This window comes from Sinocyclocheilus grahami, unplaced genomic scaffold (genome assembly GCF_001515645.1).
Source record: "Sinocyclocheilus grahami isolate Dianchi unplaced genomic scaffold, SAMN03320097.WGS_v1.1 scaffold259.1, whole genome shotgun sequence".
Taxonomy (NCBI): Eukaryota; Metazoa; Chordata; class Actinopteri; order Cypriniformes; family Cyprinidae; genus Sinocyclocheilus; species Sinocyclocheilus grahami.
This window is the reverse complement of record NW_015505438.1, coordinates 736,734-758,426: the sequence shown is the minus strand read 5'-3', so window position 1 is coordinate 758,426 and position 21,693 is coordinate 736,734. Positions and strand designations below refer to the sequence as shown.

Sequence of the window (21,693 nt, the reverse complement as noted above, 5' to 3'; positions counted from 1 at the left end):
GTAACTAAATCAGCATACTATCATCTCAAAAACATTGTTTCCAGTCAAGACTTGGAGAAACTTGTCCATGCCTTTATCACCAGCAGGATGGACTATTGTAATGGTCTCCTCACCGGCCTTCCCAAGAAGACCATTAGACAGCTGCAGCTCATCCAGAACGCTGCTGCCAGGATTCTGACTAGAACCAGAAAATCTGAGCATATCACACCAGTCCTCAGGTCTTTACACTGGCTTCCAGTTATATTTAGGATTGATTTTAAAGCACTATAACTCGGTTATAAATCACTCAATGTGACCTAGGACCTAAATACATTGCAGATATTCTCACTGAATATAAACCTAACAGACAACTCAGATCATTAGGATCGAGTCAGTTAGAAATACCAAGGGTTCGCAAAACAAAGGGGAATCCGCTTTTAGTTATTATGCTGTGCTAAAACATTAGCCACATTTAAATCCACTCAAAACTCTGTTTAGCTGTGCATTTATTGAATGAGCACTGTGCAACGTCCGAACTGATTGTACTGTAATAATTTTCTATTCTTAACTGTTTTAATTTATTTTAAATCAAGTTTTTAAATTCCTTGTTTATATTGTGATGATTATTATTTTTATGATTATTTATATTTAATTCCTTTTATGTAAAGCACTTTGAATTACCATTGTGCATGAAATGTGCTATATAAATAAACTTGCCTTGCCTTTTAAGAACTTCTCATTTATTTTAAACTAATTTTTAAAAGATGTATTCTTTTTTATCACCTATTACATACTTTTGGAATGTAAAACTAATACAACTTTAGCAATTCTATTCTAATTGTTAATAAAAGAAAATCTAATTGTGAATATGATGAGACCATTTTGAATGAAACTGACTCGGTATTAAATCATTTAAGCTGCCAGATGTCCATTATACTGCAGACACACTGCTACGCAACAGTACGCCAGGATGCAGTGCTTACACCTACTCAGGGGGACCTATGCATATTATTATATTATTAATATATGAATAAATGAATGAATTACCACCCTGGAACTCTAGCATATCCATTTTTATAGAAAGGATCCATTTATATGTGCTTATGGGTATGCTGTGGTGATATTGATTCTCATTCAAATATTCTGGATGAATGGATGAACCAGGTAGAGAAAGAAAGAGAAAAAGTTCTACTGGATTAATAAAAGCATCACCAGAATGGCACCTGTTGCTGCAGGATCAATATACAGGATCTTAACAGCTAAATATTCCACATTAGAATGTTAAAAATAAATACAATATCTACATAACTGTATAAATCTTTAATTTACAAGGTGTATGACTTTGATACATTTTGTATAACTTTAAAAAAAACACAGAGGTGAAGTTGCCTAGCAGTCTTCTCACTTGTCCATACAGTGCAAAATGAAAGAAGAAGAAAATGAACATTTAGTAAATAAGCTACTCACGCATGATGATTGGACAAGTCAGTCCATTTACTACTGTAGCACTACCCTGACAGAGCAACAAAAGGAGATCCAACTGAATTCCTAAATTGGACAGCTCTTCTGCCCAAGGTCATGGCTGTTGTTTCCCAAAATAACCTGGAGCGCAGACGCATCCAAAGTGTAGCACTTTGTAGGGCATTATCTTTGGACACATAGACTGGAGCTCTGTTCTTAAAGATGTGTCAAACCCGAGACTAGGGACTTGTTGGATGTTAGTAGACAACCCTTAGGATTCTTTGACTGAAGTTCTTTCACTTCAGAATGCATTTATATGCACTAATATGCGGTTTTAAAGGAACAGTTCACCCACAAATGAAAATTTGCTTAGAATGTACTCACCCATCCAAGATCTTGATGAGTTTTTCAGAACAGATTGTGAGAAATTTATCTGCAGTTAATGGGTGCCGACAGAATGAGAGTTCAAAAAGCTGATAAAAACATCACATTAATCCACACGACTCCATTATCTTCTTGTGAAGTAAAAACATGATTGTTTGTTAGAAACAAAATCAACATTAAGACGTTTTTAACCAACTTTAACTGTTGTTTCTGATTAAAATACTAGTCCTTTATCGATAATATTGCTTTTTCCAGTGAAAAAGTAATCTTGTCTGAATCGGGAGAGAAATATGCACAGATAAAGGACTGTTTACATGCTAAAAATGGTCCAAAACCGTTTTAAACAAACATGTTGATGGATTTTGATGCGAGAGGACAACAGGTGGTGGACTTTTTCACTGAAGGAAGTGTTATTATGGACTTGTATTTTGTCCAGTTGTGGATCTTTGTGATCTTTTTATCAGCTGATTGGATTCTCATTCTGATGGTACACATTCACTGCAGAGTATCCATTGGTGAGCAAGAGATGTAATGCTAATATTCTCCAAATCTGTTCAGATAAAGAAGAACTCATCTACATCTTGGATGGCCTGAGAGAAAGTAATTTTTTTAGCAAATTTTCATTTTTGGGTGAACTATTCCTTATTATACAAATTAACATACACACAACTTTACATATTTAACAATGTATACAGTTATTTATATAATTCATATAATAATGACCAGAAAAACTACTTTTACAAGGGAAATGGCATCACAGAACAAGCATATCCTTGCCAACATCCTGGATGACGTGCCCAATAGGGGCCTGGCTCTGAGCCTTGAGGTAGCACTGCTTCTTGCACTCCAACAGAGTCTCCAGGTCCTTCCACATCTTCATCTGTCTCATATTGGGCTCCTGGTTCTCTCGCACCTGCTTCACCTGCTGACGTAGACCCTGCAAGCCCACAGAGACACAATGTTCTTCGGCTTTGAAAAACACACCTAGTGCTACATGTTCCAATGCTAATTGGAGATAAAAACAATTATTTACATATGTTCAAAGCATGGCTGGTGCAAAAAAACTGACCCATGATACCTGATCTGAATTTCAAATTCTTGCTGAGCCATTCAATTTATTGTATCCATATGCTGGCAGTCAATTTTGCCGTAATTCTTGGATTCAGAAAGCTTGTAAAGTAGCAGCAGTAAACAGTTAAAGGGCAGGACGGGCAGTTATGGGAGAGTTTGGCATGTCGTCGTCTCTCCTTCCACTGTGCTGGTGGTCCACTGGATGTACATCAGGGCAATGATTACACAAGCTTTGTTCTAACACTGGCATGATGTGGCGTGACACTGATCTCATGCTCCACACGATTTGGCAGAAATATCGGAGGCCAGGCCCCCCGCTCTTAACTAACACCAAGTTGACCCCGACAGATGAGCTAAAGACAAGTAAATGACCTGATGGAACTAAGTCATGAGTCAGAGAGGTTTGACAGATGGTCAAAGACAGTCTCCTCACCTTGCCCAAGGACTCCTGGTCCGCCGTGTTCGCGATGTACTTCTCTCTGTAAGAGAAGGATATATAGTGATTCCTTAAAGGAATACTTGTTTTAGTTTATATATTCTTTCTCATGTTTTTCCAAACCTGTTTCAATTTTTTATGTCCAAGCTGCTCTTTTGCATTCACTAAAACCATACAGTGGCTACTTTTCATAGAGTAAAGCCATATAGTCAAGCTCTAAAAAAATTATAATAAACATAAAAGTACCATAAAAAGTCCACATGCCTTGTGCACTATTTCTCAAGTCTTTCAAAGCCTTATTGAATGTGCATATGCGAATGATATTTATAGCAGGAAATTAAATCAGTGAATAACAACTTATTATTAGTCTGTTCCTCACACAAAACTATTGTATGATTTCTAAAGAGGTGGAATATAGTGCATGAGTCATATTGACAACTTTAATAATTCTTTATTTGTACTTTTTGGAGTGTACATTTAAGCAAAAGGGGCCCCTGTTCATTGTATGCTTTCATTGCATGCAAAATAGCAGCATAAACATTCTGAATATCACTTCTGAACAGCAGCATAAACATCATTCTGTCCTTAGTAATTATTCATTTTTTGAATTAGTTTTTTATTTATTATTTATTTTCATTTTTAGTTAAAGTTTAAGCAATTTTGCTTTGTTATTTTTTAATTTAAAGTTGAGTTATTTGCATTTTAATTTCAGTTTCAGTTTTAATACATTTTAGTACTTCAACTTATAAATAAAATGGAAAACTAGAAATTGTGTCTTTGCAACTCAAATAAATAAATTAAAGGGGTCATATGATGCGATTTCAATTTTTCCTTTCTCTTTGGAGTGTTAAAGGAATAACTCTTGGTGCATAAAGAAGATCTGTAAAGTTGCAAAGACTAAAGTCTCAAAACCAAAGAGATATTCTTTATAAAAGTTAAGAGTCAACCACGCCTACCTAAAATGGTTCGTTCTAACACGCCCCCACATATCTACGTCACAATGTGGAAAGATTTGCATAACGCCGCCCAAATGTTCACGCAAAGAAAGAAGGCGTAACTTTTATTCTTGCTGTTGTATTGTTGCTGCCACCGCCATGTTGTGGAGACACTGTGTGTTTCGTTGTGAAAGCGAAACAACTTTGTTTGGCCTTCCAAAAGAGGACGATATCCGCTTCGTCATGCCTAGAGCTGATTCGTGCCGGTCGCTGAGGAAATACATCAACTTCGCGCTGTGAATCGCCGGATCGGCTTTCACCGTGGACAAAGCGGAGTCCAGCCTGGGGTCGTCACATGTGGTTGCCACAAGCCCGCCGGCCGCTCCTTTGTCGAATCCGCTGGCCGCGCCGTTCCTCACTCAAGCCCGCCAGCCTCCGCTCACTCTAGCCCGCCGTGTGTGATGCTGTGTGTTTCATTGTGAAAGCGAAACTACTTTGTTTGGCCTTCCAAAAGAGGACACAACTAGAAATCAGTGGTTAAGTTTTTACAACACTGTTCCAGAACAGTTCAATCCAAATATTCAGATGTGTGCAACGCATTTTGCGGAGGATGAGGACTGTTTCCTGGGAGAGTAGCCTACAATGCTGGTGTCTGTTTCTATAAAGTGGGGCAGTTCCAGCCTTGCAAAGACAGTCTGGCGATTCTAACTCAAAGACTGTAAGTAAGTTTTTTATATTGAAAGAATTTGCCACTGACGATTCAAACGCGAGTTTTGAGCAGTGTAGAGTAGCGCTTGTTGTTTGTTGTTTCTCCGATCACAAATGCAGACATGGTTTTATGTTTACGCAGCGTGATACGCAACACAACGCGTAAAAAGACAGTATAAGTCATTATAATCAGTAATTATGTCCCCACTGGATGCAACAAATGCCTCATTTGTAATGGGTTTTATTGTTTTTGTCTTGTCGAGCCGGGACAAAGGGCATCACAGTATGTTAAGGGGCGTAACATTTCTGTCACACACTTGAGGTATTCAGCCAATCACAAAGCACTGGATAGCTGGCCAATCAGCATACACCTCGCTTTTCAGAACGAGGTGTACGAGGTTTTCAGATAGGCGGGGCATAGAGGGAACAACAATAATGTACATTATGCAGAAAATAATGTGTTTTTTTAACCTTAAAACGCATAAAGTGACGTGACATGTGGACATGTGACTAATTACCCATACTAGGAATTAGTGCTCTGCATTTATCCCATCCTAAGTGCACACACACAGCAGTGAACACACACACACCGTGAACACACACCCGGAGCAGTGGGCAGCCATTTATGCTGCGGCGCCCGGGGAGCAGTCGGCCTTGCTCAAGAGCACCTCAGTCGTGGTATTGAAGGTGGAAGAGAGCGCTGCATTCACTCCCCCCACCAACAATACCCGAGACTCGAACTCGCAACCTTTCGGTTACGAGTCCGACTCTCTAACCATTAGGCCACGACTTCCCCCTAAACACATTTAAATAAATAACAGCATTCATTCATCCAATTTTTGGGTGAACTATATCCATTTAAATGTCACATTTAGTTATTTTCTATTGAATAGTTACCCAAATAAACTTTTATTGCATTGTTTGGAAGAAAAACAGATCTAATCTGACAATGGTAAAAGAACATATGACTTATGATTATAGCAGTTCTCCAATTCCTGAGTCGCTATTACTTAGGATAGAACCTGCAACCTTTGTATTAACAGCTTAAATCCTAAACCACAAGGCTATCGCCCGCCTCCACATTTAGCAGAAATTCTGCTAAACTTTTTGAATGTGTAGGCTGCATGGATCAGGAATGGGTGAATAGATACTTGAAGCATAACTGAAACAAAAGACATGACAAAAACAACCATTCTGAGCAGTAGGCAGGCAGGCGTGCTGAGAGCTGCCAGCTCAAAAGAGTCTCTCAGGAATCATTTGTTTGTCAGTTATGAAGCATGAATTCATGTGTTGTGTACACGTCTGTCTTTTCACTGGAGCTTTTAGGTTTATCTATAGCAGATCTATCTTCAGTTTCTTACCTGAGAGCCGTCCTCCGCACCTGTAAGTCCATTGACTGATTGATCTTACTCTGATCTGCTGCCCTCTCCATTTGACTCTCAATAATCTGTGAAAGAGAGTTCGGGGAGGAGAGAGTGAAAGAAAACCACAGGACTAGAAATTTCTGATGTCTAAGAGGAAGATGGTTTTTACCTCTCTCATGCAGTTAATGTGATGATATCGGCTTTCTTCCTGTGCCATCTCTTCCCTGAGCATCCTCACTTCCTGTATAACATCAGGACATTAAATCACTGCCTGCTCTTGTATATTCAATATTATTTCATAAGATGCTAAAACAGTCAAGTTGAGACCAAGGTTGGCTGTCTTTGAATTTGAGTTAGAATTTTAACATCCACAGAATGCTAAAATTGAATCTGAACTGGACTAAGAGGAAGAATAATTGAGGTTCAAATAGCCTGCTTAATGTTGTTTGGATATCCATATACAAAAATCAGAAAGGACTATACATTTTATTTTTCCAATATATATATATATATGTGTGTGTTTGTTTGTTTGTTTGTTATTTATTTATTCATAATGTAATATTATTTATTAATTAAATATAATTTTATGCTTTAATATAGTTTGGTTCCATTTTAATTTTGATAAAAAAAATAAAAAAAACATTCTGGGAAAAGAAGAGCTGTTCCCCCATAGTGTATAAAATTCAAGTTATTTTATTACATACAATGAAATTATGTAAGTTTATAGAGAATTAAATGTACATATATTTATAATATAATATATAACAATATATATATATATATATATATATATATATATATATATATATATATATATATATATATATATATATATATATATATATATATATATATATATATATATATATATATATATATATATATATATATATATATATATATATATATATATATATATATATATATATATATATATATATATATATATATATATATATATATATATATATATATATATATATATATATATATATATATATATATATATATATATATATATATATATATATATTTGTTTATTATTCTTTTTTTATTTAAAGAAACTCTCAATTCAGTATCAATGTTACAAAACCCTGGTAGAGCCCCATAATACCTGTTCCAACTTGGACCTGTTGCTCTCCAGTCCTGCAGCACAGGTGTCATACTGAGCCTTCTTTTGCTCAAACTCTGGAGCGAGCTCCTGTTTTAACAAGCAAAACAAAAGAGAATGCAATTCTGACAGATCTGATATGCTGATTGGCTCTTCGTAGTTGATAGTGATTCTCAGTATGGAGGAGAGAAACAAATGGCTTTGTATCTTCAGTATCTTGCTTGACGCGAAACTGTCACTCACTGCGTGTTCCTGTCTTAAAGCTCTCAGGTCCTTTATCAGAGGAGACAGAGCAGACTTCTTCTCTGCTATCACCGAATTCAGCTTCTTTACCTGAAATAAAGTTAAAGAATAATGAGTTATTATCCACAACAGAGTTTTAGTATTTTGTTAATATATGGTATTTTAATTTTTAAAAAGCATGTTTGGGAAATTGGTCACACTTTATTTTAAGGTCAAATTTTCACCATTAACAAACCATTAACTATGACTTTTGGCTCAATAAACACTTAATTTGCTGCTTATAAATAGTTAGTATGGTAGATGTTAAATTTAGGTATTGGGTAGGATTAGGGATGTAGAATATGGTCATGCAGAATATGTGCTTTATAAGTACTACTAAACAGCCAATATGTTAATAATAGGCATGCTAATAAGCAACTACTTAATAGTGAGAATTGGTCCCTATACTAAAGTGTTACCGGTAAAATTACCATTATTATCTATCAAAAAGAGTTTAACACTTTATTAGCACTTCCTTCTTTACAAGAATGGTGCTTTATAAACAACTGAACTTCCCCAAATCACTTCTACTGACATTCTGTTTATGTCTGATTATCTTGGGTGTCAATAGGGAGTTGTATCAGACAAACTGTGCACTCCTGTGGCAAAATAAACTCCTCTAGAAAGTTTATGACCTCATTAACGTTCCCCAGTCATATGCATATGGACAGTCTCCCAAAACACAGAATAGAACATTTGGAGAAAGCAACACATTTCAAGATCAGAGCTAGTGCATCATTCTCCAATCTGCCTGGCTCACCATTTCAGACATATCGTCCAGCGTTCGTCCCTTCATCTCGTCCAGCTCGCTCTTGATAGCGGAGACTCTCTCCAGCTCTTCCTGAGTATCGCTGTAGCCCAAGATCCCCCGCTGAGCCTCCAGAGATTGCTGAGCACCAGAACACAAACAAAGCATAAATAGAACAAATGTTTATTCGCCTTGTCAATTTGATTAGATTACTTACTGAAATGCTTGATTATTTGCATACAGTAAACAATCAATGTTACTGAAAAACGGCGAGCTGCATAATTTCAGCCCACAAATCAAACAAGATCTGAACCATATTAGCCAATGTTTGTAGCGACAATCTTATAATGAAATCAAAATTGACCCTATTTACTTCCATAATAAATGTCCCTGGTCAATGTGCATGATTCATCAGAACATGTTGTTCCAAAATAAAATCTTTTCATTATATTTCATCAAAATGTCATAATGGCTTCTGACTTTTCATATCTGCTTTTGTGACTAAAATTACATTAACCGATGATATCACAGGCAGCCAATAGCAATACGATCACATCTAGATGGATAAAAACAAGTACCGTCTTACATTATATGCTAATGAATATTCCGATTATTGTATTAAAAAGTGATGATTGTATTTTGATATTCTAAAATATGAAATAACTGTGAATGTAGTTTTATCTATAACATAAATGTTGGATGTTACAGAAGCCTGTTTCTGCCACAGAATTAAAAAATAAAGGTAATTACTGAGTTTGTTTCTCACATTTCTGACTTATTTTCCCTGCAATTCTGTGTTTATATCTAAAAAAAATCATCCAAATTATGAGATATAAACTAGGGATGCACTGATATGAAAATTTTGGCCGATACCGATAACCGATTATTCTTTATTTTTGAAAGCCGATAACCGATATGTTGGCCGATAAATCTATATTCAAATTGTTATATACTTTTTGAGAGCCTGATTACAAAAAAGGTCTCATCATTAAAAGCCACATCCCAAACACTTCAACATAAGCAGCCTAGTTTGAACGGTGTACGTTTTAAAAATATTTTTACTCTCCCATTACCAAATTTAGTCATAAAAAAGTCTTACAAATAAATAAAATAATGCATAAATAATGCAAACAAGTCACTGGACATCATTACACGTGTAAAGAATCAAAATGAATGCGCCACAGATCAATAAAACAGAATAGCCTCTGCACGGACAATAATTAAATGATTTTAATTACTAAACCATATTGTTGATGAAAATAATAAGAGAAAAATACAAGTGGTTGTTGTTATTAATAATATATCAATGATTGTGAAAAAGTAACAAATTAATGCCACTGTTTTAAATAGCAGCCATTGAGCTGCAGCTCAAGCTGAAGCTGAAGAGCTGAATGAACACGGTAAACTGAAGCGTTTTGCTGGCAGCTTATTTAACTCAAGGAAATGCATCCTGAGATTAATATTAATACAACATAAACATAATATTACAACTTATATATGTACAAAATGACGCAGTTATTGCATGCTATAGTCAGAATGTGTGATCCTGTTGTGGATGCGCTCTTCCCATATCAATGCGCTGAAACACAGCGACTAAACCCAAAGAATGCACAACGTTTTATTATAATAATAATGTTCTCATTAGAATGTTATATACACAAAATTCCCAATCATAGTTATTAATGTTGTGCACTGCTGTTTGAGCTGCATGCGCTGAGCTAAAGATGATCACCGGTAAACTGAAGCGCTCTTTTAACTTAACCAAACGCATTCTATATGAGATAAATCAGATATACAATAGGATAGAACACAATATTACAACGTACAATTGCACAAAAGGCTGCAAACGAACAGCGCGCATCTGAAGTGTCTCTGAAGGAAATAATGCATTATTTATCGGCTTTAAGATATCGGCCAAATTTTCTTACCAGGCCGATACCGATAACAGAAAAAATGAGCACTTATCTGCCGATACCGATATGGTGGCCGATATATCGTGCATCCCTAATATAAACCTATAATTCTTTATCCCGTGGTGGAAACAAGCTTCCATAGGATGTGTCTGCAGTGACAGTGTAATGTTCAAACACTTTCTGATGGGTCATGTCTGTACAGACAGCCAGAACTCAAAGCCATAAATCGCAGTGCAAAGCACTTTATTTTCTTTGTACAGAGGGAACTTCACAGGTCAAGCTGAAACTAACGGCTATGGGTTTTATAATAGGACAAAATGTGCTGAAAATTATTTCTGGGGAGATTACATGACTAATCACATTTAGACACTTCAGTACGACTCAACTCAACTTAGCTTCATCTAGACATTTTGGACTAGTCAGGGAAAATGAAGAACTTTGCAAATATTATGGGTGTAGTGGTACAACCCTTTCACAATTCGATTTGTTTGGGCTCTGTGGTCAGTTTCAGTTTAGTTTGGTAAATACTTGGTATGTCACTATTGAAGGTACACAGATTAGTAAATTACCAATACTGATAACTTTTTTTATCACTGTAATCAATGAATGTAATTCTACCTATATCATGTTAATCCTTCATTTCTATTGGGTACAAGACGTGAGGACATATTTTATAGGCTGATGCATTTGTAATGCTCTTGCTAGAGATGCACTTTGCACATGACACGACATGTGGAACGAGTGCGTTGGCAGGGGTTAGACTGATGCCCAGGCCGTTTGAGAAGATCAGGTGCCAAAAGGAGGGGTGGCCCAGGCTTGTGCAACCAACCACAAAATGGAATAGGAAAATTCCCCTACTCAAAAATAACAGCATAGGACGCAGACAGGGAGCAAATGCCGGGATCATAAATAGCCCAAGCTCAGCCTTTCTGCGTCAAATGGGCTTTTAGCAAGTCAGAGACAGGGAGGGTTCAGAGGTGTGAAGTCATTTCCAGGAAGGTGCTGTAACGTCAGCGTTAATGTAATTTGAATAGACAGGGACGGGTACAGGGAAGGTAGATTATGTACCAGTGCGTATAAGATATGATACGCTGATAGACAAGCTAAAACACCAGTGATGTTTGAAGAACAAAGGTGGCCGTTAAGCAGGGCACTATTTCAATTTAAATTCTTGAATTTGAATTAAATTTGAATTGGTGTAATAAACAGGACGCAGAATTGCAGGTTGGAATTGAATGTAAGGAGGTGGAATTAAAATAAACTGAAATGAAAGAAATACATTTGAGAATGAAGCAAGTTGTAAAGTATGGCTTGAAAAACACTTATTTGAAAGCTTCAAAAAACATTTGAACAAAATATCAACGTTAATAGACCTCGCGGACAGAGAGAACGACAAAATGATGGATAAATGTGTGTTTACCAGCTGCTGTTGTCCAGCTGTGTGTCGCTCTCTCAGGATCTCTTGAGTCCTCTGTAGAACACCATACTCCACCTTCAGCTCAGCAATCTCCTGGCGTTTCTTCTTATAAGTGCTGCTCTTGCCACGCATCTTGGCCACATATCGCTTAAACTAAAAAACAGGATAAAAACACAAAGAATCTTAAGACATGAAAAAAGTACAATAAAAACTGAAAAGAAAACCTAACAATAATAAAAAAATGAAAAGGACAATAAAGTAAAAAGGGGCAATAAGAAGAAAAAAAAGAAAATATCTAGGAAAAATTAAATATGGGCATACTCATTTTTGCAAGTTTCATGCAAGTTTTCACAATTTGAATCTCCTTTTTGCCTTCACTAGTTAATTTAAAATGCTCCTGTGGTGTGAAAAATGACTTTTTAAAGACATGAGCACTCAAGTAGTTTCGCAATTAATCATAGATTAATTTTAGGTCATCAAATCCACATGCATTATAATTATTCAAAATGCGTGAAATGCGGTTTACAATTGTTTTATGTCAAGTCACCGTTATTTATATAGCCCTTTTTACAATGCAGATCGTGTCAAAGCAGCTTTACAGTATTAAACAGGGAAATAGTGTGTCAAAAGAGTTTTCAATTCAATTCAAGTTTATTTGTATAGCGCTTTTCACGATGCAAATCACTGCAAAGCAGCTTTACAGAAATTTGAAGTTTCTACATTATAGTGTAGTGAAATAGTGTGCCGTTCTCCTCTGGCCAGACGAGACCAGCCGTTTAATTCTAGGTTGCAACAAAGTCAGATTGTGCAGAGGACTCATCTTGAAGTATGTATGAAGTATAGCATGTCACACAGCAGGACATTACCAAAAAATATGTCTATTTCATGTCAATTACTCATTAAATATAAAAAAAAAACATAAAAACTGAATTAACAGTAAGTACTTATGGACAGTGAATACTTGTATGTAGACAATAACATGGACACTCAATAAGTGAAAAAATAACTCAAATTCCATACAACAGAGTCAGTAGAATCTGCTGTGCAATGAGAAAATGTGACAGGATATTTCAGAAGGGATAAACAGATCACAACACACAATGAGCCCTGGTTGAGTGACTGTCTCACTAATGACTACAAACAAAGCAAAGCCACTGTCTCAAATAGGAAAATGGTACTGACATGCAAACACCACCTGCGTGCATGTACATGTACAGGGTTAAGGGATGCAATGAGACAAAGTCAGGGGAACATTGTGGTCTTGGCTCCATCTCCGGTAAGGTGAGAGTCTCTAGGAGAAAACAGCTCTGAGGAATGAGTGGGTGTGAAGAAGGGGCAAACCAGGGTGCCGCTGGGACATCTCAGTGGATCTCAACAAAAGAAACCTGAGACCGCAGGCATGCAGCCAGAGGGACAAAAAACATCTTAATTTGGCAGCTCGTTCGCTCAGGCTATTCTTCTCTCAGTACTGCCAATGGCTATAAACGTTGAGGGGCACCAGAGAGCAAAGTCAGAAATCACACAATGTGCCGTATGTCACTTGGGGCACGCAGAGATTGTGTGTGAGAGTTTATGTTTTGTGTATTTTGGGACAGCAAGGGCAGACAAGGTTGGTGCGGTTTGGGAGGGGAGCATCAATAATGCCTCGCTGTGTTCTCGAGTTCCTTCACTGCAAACAATTTAAACAGTAACACATGAGTATTTAAATGCTTTCTTACGGGTTCAATTTATGTTAAGCTCAACAGACAACATACATAATATATGTATGTGTACTGTGTATATTTATTATGTATATATAAATACACACACATGCATTCATCTGAAAATTTTTAAGTGGGAGAACTTGCACAATTGGTGGCTGACTAAATACTTTTTTGCCCCACTGTATATATATATATATATATACATACACTCTGCTCCACTTTCCTGCAACACTGCAAAATCTGTAGCTTTAAAATTTGTCACACTGTGATGTATTGTTCTTCTATTGATCACGTCTGTAAGTAATGAAAGTAAACTCGTAGGTCAGAGTTCACCAAACTTGAACTTGTAATATTCATGTTTGGTGAACTCTGACCTAAGAGTTTACTTTCATTGTACTTTAAAGCAAAAAGCATACTTTTCATCCATGTTCCACTTCATCTCAACAATGCATCTTCGAGTGATTTGAGCATTTTAAAAGAATGAGCCGAAAACGTCCATCCATGCTCATTGTGAAAAGAGGTTTGTGTGCGCACCTGTGTGCGAGGCTGAGTAGGACACGAAAAAATAAGTATACCTGAGCCTTAAGTGTCTCACACCAGGATTTTTACTTTTTTAAAGAAAAAGAGGGTTAAGTAGAAATTACCATAATACCACAAGTGCTGTCAACTGAGCTGAATTTGTATTGAACTGCCTCCAACTTATCTAACTCTGTTGCTTTCAAATATTGTAATAAAAAAAATCATCTTCTAAATTCCTTTTAAAATGTTTGTTAACTCATAACTCATTTTTTTTAATTAATTTTAAAAATCAGCAGAAAAAGTTAGAAATCACATTTAGAAATCCTAACATGGAACTCTGTTCCCCCCTCCCCATTATCTGTGTTTAAGTTAATTTTGAGTGATAGCTGTGTCTCCCACTGCACCAAAAGCCATTCTTCCCTTCTGTTTCCCTCTACATTGTGCCACAAGTTGACCATACTTGGTTATTATCTATTTCAGAAGCTCAGACTTATCAGAGCACATCCCCATCACATCTATAGACACACACTCTCTCTCTATAGTTTCAGCTATCCATCACTTGGCTGCTGCAGTTCACAGTTGGATGAGCTATGGACAGAAGTGCATGTTATCATGGAGAGGCTGATAAAATCGCAGGAAGTCCAGAATTGGGGGAGGGATGGTGGCTATTTTAGCCAGGGTGCCGCTCTATCTGCTTGGTCCTGCCAATATCTCTGCCCAAGGCCAGCCAGGGAATGGAACGTCTGCTTGTAAAAAAAAAAAATGCAGACAGACAGCAAAAAGTGAGGACAAGATAGTTCACAGGTCTCAGAAACAGACACAGGCCTGTTCATCACTGACAGTTACTCCGGGAAATCTCCTGGGAAAAAAACATTACAGCTCTGGCTCCGGGACCAGTGTGAGAAAGTTCGAGCCAGATGACATAACTGTCACCTGCCCTTTTGGAGCAGTGCTGCATAAAGGGGTAATTCACTGCTGGCAAGATGGGCTTTTAATAAAAACTTGCCTGTCTATGCTATAGAAACCTGAAAAACTGTTTAAAATAGAATGCAATAAAAACATGACCAGAAAAAAAGAGAAAAAGGACAGTGGTGTTCTCTTTTGACAAAAACTTTTGATTTTGGTGCCATTCTTCTGTCCATCCAGATAGGAATAAACAAAATGCAGAAGTTTGATCTATAGTTTTAAAATAAAAGCCCTGGAGTTGACAAAAATCTGCAAAATTCCACCTGATGGTGCAAAACGTGCATCTGGCTGACTTTTCCTGACAAATAAATGCAACAAATAACACAAAGTAGTACACATTGTTCATTTACATATACAACTGCCATTGAAACAATACAAAGCTGGTTGAAAATCTGCAAACTTATCCTTTAAGTGTACATACTGTATGTTTTTATGCCTTGCATATTTGGTTTTCTATGATACACGAAACAAGCAAATTCTGATAATTTAGGTGCATTGCAAAAAGTAAAGTGATCTAACTGGTTATTATAGTAGTTTTAACACAACAAATGTTGTAATATTTCTAAACAGAACAGGATGAACAGCTGTGTTTCTATGTGTTGTGGATAGTGACTGTGTGTTTTCAGAACCTCATCTCCACGGATCAGCTCTGCTCCACCCCGCTCTCGTGCCTGACTGCTCTTCATGTTCAGTTCTCTCTCCACAGCTGCCAACTCCTCACGGGCCTCCTGCAACTCCTCCACCTTGGTTTCCTTCTTACGGACTATAATAGCAGCCTAAACACACAAATGTATTTATTTTAATAACTTTTTGCTGGTTTATTGACTCCCACATTTTCTTAATTCAAATTTTAACAAGGATATAAATAGAAAGTTTTCATTTTTAATTTAAGTTTAGTTTTTTATATATTTTAGTTTTTGTTTAAATATTAATAAAAATCAAACTATGATTTAAAAAAAAAATTTTTTTTAAGTACGATTCTTCACTTTCTTTTATTGAAGATGTGCACAAGATGCTCTCTGGAAAATATAAAATCATGCTGGAGCACATTCAAGCAAAAGTGGGACAAACTCAACACTAAGACATTCTGAAATGCATGTGTATTTTTAAATGAAACTTTTCACCCAACTTGCCATGCTGATAAACAAATGCAATTTGTCACGAAAAAAAAAATGATGCAAAACAGAAGAATTCTCATTCGTGATGGTTTTAGAATGCATTTTTGTGTTCTACTGCACTGCTTTAACATTGTTTTTCTATGTAAACATGTGCTAGATGGCTTGTTTGACAAGGCATTCGAAAACAGAGGACTGTAAAAAGAAGTTTGCCTTTTAAAAAACACATATCTAGACCTTTTTTTCCATTCCACTGCCCAACATTTCACATTTTTAAATGCAAAAACTGTCAATGGCCCCATAGACCTTTGGAAACCACTGTCTGTAGTAGGAAGATCAGTTGCCTGGGACAAAGGTTAATTATACAGTCTTGTTGTTATACAAAAATATTTGACATCAGAATGCTGCCGCTGACCAATCAGAATCAAGAGAGCCGTTTAATAGGCTATGATAATGGACATCTGGCAACTACATATGAAACAAATGCACATTGTTGTATTAGCAAATCAGAGAACATCAAACATTCTTTCAAGTTCAAAAGATATGCAGGACAAGTGCATCATCTCTCCACATGGGTACGAACGCCACATGGTCATCTATACTCTGTTTCTCCATTCTGGGCACGCTGGGCTTCAAAGGGCTTAAGGGGCAAATACTAAATCACACAGTACTCAACCCTGCATGAATAAAGATTGCCCGCAAAACAAAGTTTGAGCAGAAATCCCCCTGCCCAAAATAAACCTGACCTCTCAGATAAAAAAGAACAACACCTGTTCAAGCAAAGTCAAGTAAGTGATGAGAGAAAAAAGCAGAGATGACACCTTACCTGCTGTCTGAACAAAGAGAGTTTATCATCCATTGGGTCGTTACGCATCATCCTCTTCTCAATCAGATGGTTGATCTCTGTGTTGGTTTCTCTGATCTAATGAACAAAAGACAGTTCATTACTACAGTGGTGGCTAAAATTATTAGAACACTAGTATTTTCAGCAGCTAAAAATGGTTTGAAGTCAGTTATTTTTATCTTTTGCTGTAGTGCGTCAGTAGGAAATATCAGTTTACATTTGCAAACATTCATTTTGCCATTAATTGTAATAATCCAGGGAGATTTTTGTCTGACAGCAGCCAGTGCTCCACACAGAGATCTGATCTCATCATCATCCAGTCTGTCTGGAATGACATGAAGAAACAGAAGAAACTGAGAAAGGCTAAATCCAGAAGAACTGTGGCAATGTCTCCAAGATGCTATAAGAGCCCTCCCTGCAAAGCTACAGTGCTGTTAAAAGTTTTAGGCACTTGTGTAAAAATGCTGTAAAATGAGGATGCTGTCAAAAATAATGTCATAAATAGATTTTCTTTATCAATTAACTTCTATTAACTAAATTAAATCAACATTTCAACATATCAACATTTGGTGTGACCATCCTTTGCGTTTAGCAGCTTTTGCCCTAGGTGCACTTGCGCATAGTTTCTCAGGTAGCTTTGAAGCATCTTGGAGACGTTGCCACAGTTCTTCTGGATTTAGTTTTTCTCAGTTTCTTCTGTTTCTTCATAAATCACTCACATAATTTTTTTTAGTATGGGTGTCACTGTGCACTGGGAATCGAACCCATGACCCATGCTTACACAGAGTGAGTGATTCTGGGACAGGTGTCTTTAAGTATAGCAACTTACTCTCTGGCTTTTCATCTGCGGCTGCCTGCTGCAAGTCTTTAAGCTGGATCTGACATCTCTGCAGTCTCTGCTCTGCCTGGAAGAGCTACACCAGAGATGAAACACGGCCTGAGCCATCAGAATGTCCAGGAGACAATAACTGATTCAACAACTGGTCATGGAGCTCCAGTGAGGTTCTTCAGACATGATGTATTTGTGCAGGTATTCAGACTGTCTCTACCTGGTTCTTCTGCTCCTGTTTCTGATGAGCAAGAGATTCTTCTCTTTCTTTTTCCACTCTTAGCTGTCTGGCCAGTTCCAGCATGCGTTGATGGGTTGACACTGCCTCTACCTAGAGGAGAAGAATAGTATCACAAAAACCACGAAACCAGAATAAGTACAATTTCACATTTACTATGCTAAATAAGTGAATTGTCTGGAGTGGATTTGAATATGGTTAAAACTGTGACTTGCAAGGCGTTACAATCATGCAATCAATTTTCAGATCCAATTTGAGCTCCAGAATTTTTGCGGCTATGAACATTTCAGAGGTCAGAAGTAATTATTTTATAATTGTTAAATAATTAATTAACCTAAACCTATTTTATTTTTATTTCACATGCCGTGGTGGTCCTTTATTTTGTGTGGATTCAAATGCATTCATTATTCCATTTATGCCTTTTAAACTGTGACCTCAGCAGTTCACACAATGTGTGTATTTGCAGGTGCGATTCCATCATTTTATTTAGTTTCACAAACAGATTCTATAGGATTCTGTCTTTCTTACCCTCTTTTTAAGCCGCTCCACCCTTTTTATGAGTTGATCCTTCTCCTCCTCCATTGCAACAATGTCCTGCAGCGACACATTGTTATTGTGTATATAATACAAAACTCTACATGACCAGATGGGACTTCAGCAACACTGGCTTTCTTACCCGTCGAATCTCAGCGGTGGAGAAACCTGAGCTCTTCAGCTGTTCACACTCTTTGTGGATGTTCTTGAATCCCCCCACCAGCTCCTCATACTATGAAAACAATAGAAAGAAAACATTAGAATAAAGCACAAAAAAATAAACATCTATTAATCTAAAATGATGCACAAACACACAAACAGAATCTATAGTAGGTCCACAAACATGGCTAAAAAAGGCTTTAAAGTTTACAACAAGTGATGAACGGCTTTTAAAAGAAAAAAAGTAAGCAACCATGATTATGGGTACACAATGTATCATTTAAAAGTACAACTTCATTCATCCACCTCAAAATATTATATGAGCTCTTTTTACTAATAATTTCATTATTTACCAGCAATAAACATTTAAATTAAATGTTATTTAATTTCTGATAAATTAAAGAAAATATTATGATATATATGTAAACTTATAAAAGACACCAAACAATAGAAAGAAAACATTAGAATAAAGCACAAAAAAATAAACATCTATTAATCTAAAATGATGCACAAACACACAAACAGAATCTATAGTAGGTCCACAAACATGGCTAAAAAAGGCTTTAAAGTTTACAACAAGTGATGAAAGGCTTTTAAAAGAAAAAAAGTAAGCAACCATGATTATGGGTACACAATGTATCATTTAAAAGTACAACTTCATTCATCCACCTCTAAATATTATATGAGCTCTTTTTACTAATAATTTCATTATTTACCAGCAATAAACATTTAAATTAAATGTTATTTAATTTCTGATAAATTAAAGAAAATATTATGATATATATGTAAACTTATAAAAGACACCAGTCCGCACTCTCCATGTGTAAAGTACCAGAATACATTATTATAGAAAACAAAACAGAAGAAAATAGAATAGAATCTAAAAAAACAATGTTTACTAACAAAAATAGTTCACTCAAATTTTTAATTTGCTAAACATTTCCTCACCCTCAGGCCATATAAGATGTAGGATGAGTTTGTTTCTTCATCAGAGCACACTTGGAGAAATTTAGAATTAAGGTACATCACATGCTCTGCAGTGAATGGGTGCCGTCAGAATGATAGTTTGAACAGCTTTTCACTTCACAAGTTATTAACTGATAGTCTGAAGTTGTGTTGTGGATTATTGTGATGTTTTTATCAGCTGTTTGGACTCTGACAATCTGACGGCACCCATTCACTGCAGAGGATCCATTGGTGAGCAAGTGATGCAATGCTAAATTTCTCCAGATCTGTTCTGATGAAGAAACAAACGCATCTGAATCTTGGATTGCCTGAGGGTGAATACATACATTTTCAGAATTTGTTCATTTTTGGGTGAGCTATTCCTTTAAGCCATATGTTCAGTGTAGTTATACCTGGTGGAAGGTCTCAGCAATGATATCATCTTGGAGAAACTCAGCAGGAATCTCTAGTTTGACGAGGAACCTGGCCAGGTACGCTCTCTTCTTCAGCTCTGGAATCCTCTGTAACAGCCAGTGCAAGATGGGGTGCACCACAGGCTTACTGCCGATCACCAAACCCTGACGAAAACTGCTTCTGTCAAGGCATACACATTCCAAAGCTGATTAGACATTTAAGAGCAAAAGTAAAACTTTTGAATCCATTTCATCTTACGGTTTCTGTTTCTTTCTCCAGAAAACAAACCTGGCTGGCACCCAGATAAGCTACTGTATGATACCCATGTGCCCTAAGACCACTATTTGACATATTCTGTACAGTTTTTCACTATTTCTATCTTACACTTCAGACATTCCTCCAGGAGGTTTGTATTTCAGCATCCCAAGAAGAGTAAACATTCTCTTAGCCGTCTGCTCAGGCATTTCCTCACGTATATCAATGGCTTGCTGAAAGAAAAGATAAATGGATCGAGACAAGATAAAGTGTAAACAGCCGATTAGAGGGAAGGCACAACACAAAAATAAACCTGACAGATAGGGTCTGTATAACACACCAGTTTATAAAACACAAATGTAATGTAATATGAAATAAATAAATAAAAACAGATCACAGGGACACAAAGAATACTGTTCTGTACTGTTATTTATTATATTGTATTTATATAAGGTTACTTATTTTACTTTGCATTTGGATTCATAAAGATCATTTCTTCACTCACCTTTGGATCAATTTCAGCCAGAACATCATTTAAAGTCTGCAGTAACTGCATTGGCTCCAGAGAGTCAAATGTAATGAGATTGAAGTTTTTCTTAAAAGGCTCCCCGTTCAGCTGTTCAACGATCAGTTTGAGCTGTTCGCTCATCTTGGAGAGTAGTTTGTGGGTTTTCAACTAACGTTCGCTAATTTTCGAGCTAATTATCGAAGTATAACTTAGTTCTCCGAGCGCTGTCACAGAACGTCGTTTTTTATTTGACTTTAGCTAAATGAAAATGATAAACACTTGTATACGCTGTGTAGCTGTGTGTACCGCTAACACATCAACAACAAATTCTGCCTAGGAACCGTTGTCACACAAGGCCTGGTTGCTAACCGGAAGCTGGTCATCTGAAGAGAGTTCTTGTTTTTTAAAATAAAAGTCTTCTAAAAGACCTTTAATGGTTTCTGCACTGCAAAAGAAAAAAAGGTTTAGTACTTGTTTGAAAGAAAATATCATAAAGGATCATAATATATAAGCAAAACAATTATAGGACAAATTTTTTAAACACTTCAAAGGTGATATATCATTATTTCATTTGTCATTTTATTTCATTTTTTAAATTTAGGGTGTTATTTTATTTAGTTCCAAATAGCCACTGATCACTAAATAAACAGACTGAACTTATATATACTTAACTTGACTTAATAAGACTTATAACTTATAAGTAGTATTTAAAATGTTAAAATATTACCTTTAGAACCAGGGGGTTCGACTACAGGTCCGTACTTCAGGCGTCCATTGAAAAGATATATAATTTCCCCCCCCCTCCCCCCATTTTTAAATGCAAGTGAACACTACATAATGATCTGATAAGCAGAA

At 36.4% G+C, this 21,693-nt stretch overlaps 1 protein-coding gene across 1 annotated transcript; it reads right to left on the bottom strand.

Annotated features, from left to right (window-relative positions):
• Positions 1–2,418: 2,418 nt before the first annotated feature.
• On the bottom strand, positions 2,419–21,207 carry LOC107599023 (intraflagellar transport protein 81 homolog). The gene is made up of 17 exons (XM_016290512.1): positions 20,836–21,207; positions 20,460–20,563; positions 20,075–20,255; positions 18,700–18,789; positions 18,552–18,617; positions 18,006–18,116; positions 17,721–17,870; positions 16,939–17,034; positions 15,627–15,773; positions 11,813–11,962; positions 8,492–8,620; positions 7,693–7,782; positions 7,453–7,539; positions 6,508–6,579; positions 6,336–6,421; positions 3,329–3,374; positions 2,419–2,761 (listed from the first exon to the last, which is right to left on the bottom strand). The coding sequence occupies exons 1-17, from the start codon at positions 20,977–20,979 to the stop codon at positions 2,579–2,581; spliced, it is 1,932 nt and encodes a 643-aa protein (XP_016145998.1). The 5' UTR covers positions 20,980–21,207; the 3' UTR covers positions 2,419–2,578.
• Positions 21,208–21,693: the final 486 nt, after the last annotated feature.

Excerpts from the sequence above, each read along its gene's own strand:
- LOC107599023 (XM_016290512.1), bottom strand. The coding sequence starts at position 20,979 with ATGAGCGAACAGCTCAAACTGATCGTTGAACAGCTGAACGGGGAGCCT. Across the intron at positions 6,422-6,507 it reads ACATTAACTGCATGAGAGAG|ATTATTGAGAGTCAAATGGA; the intron begins GTAAAAACCATC and ends TCTCTTTCACAG. Across the intron at positions 3,375-6,335 it reads GTGCGGAGGACGGCTCTCAG|AGAGAAGTACATCGCGAACA; the intron begins GTAAGAAACTGA and ends CTTCTCTTACAG.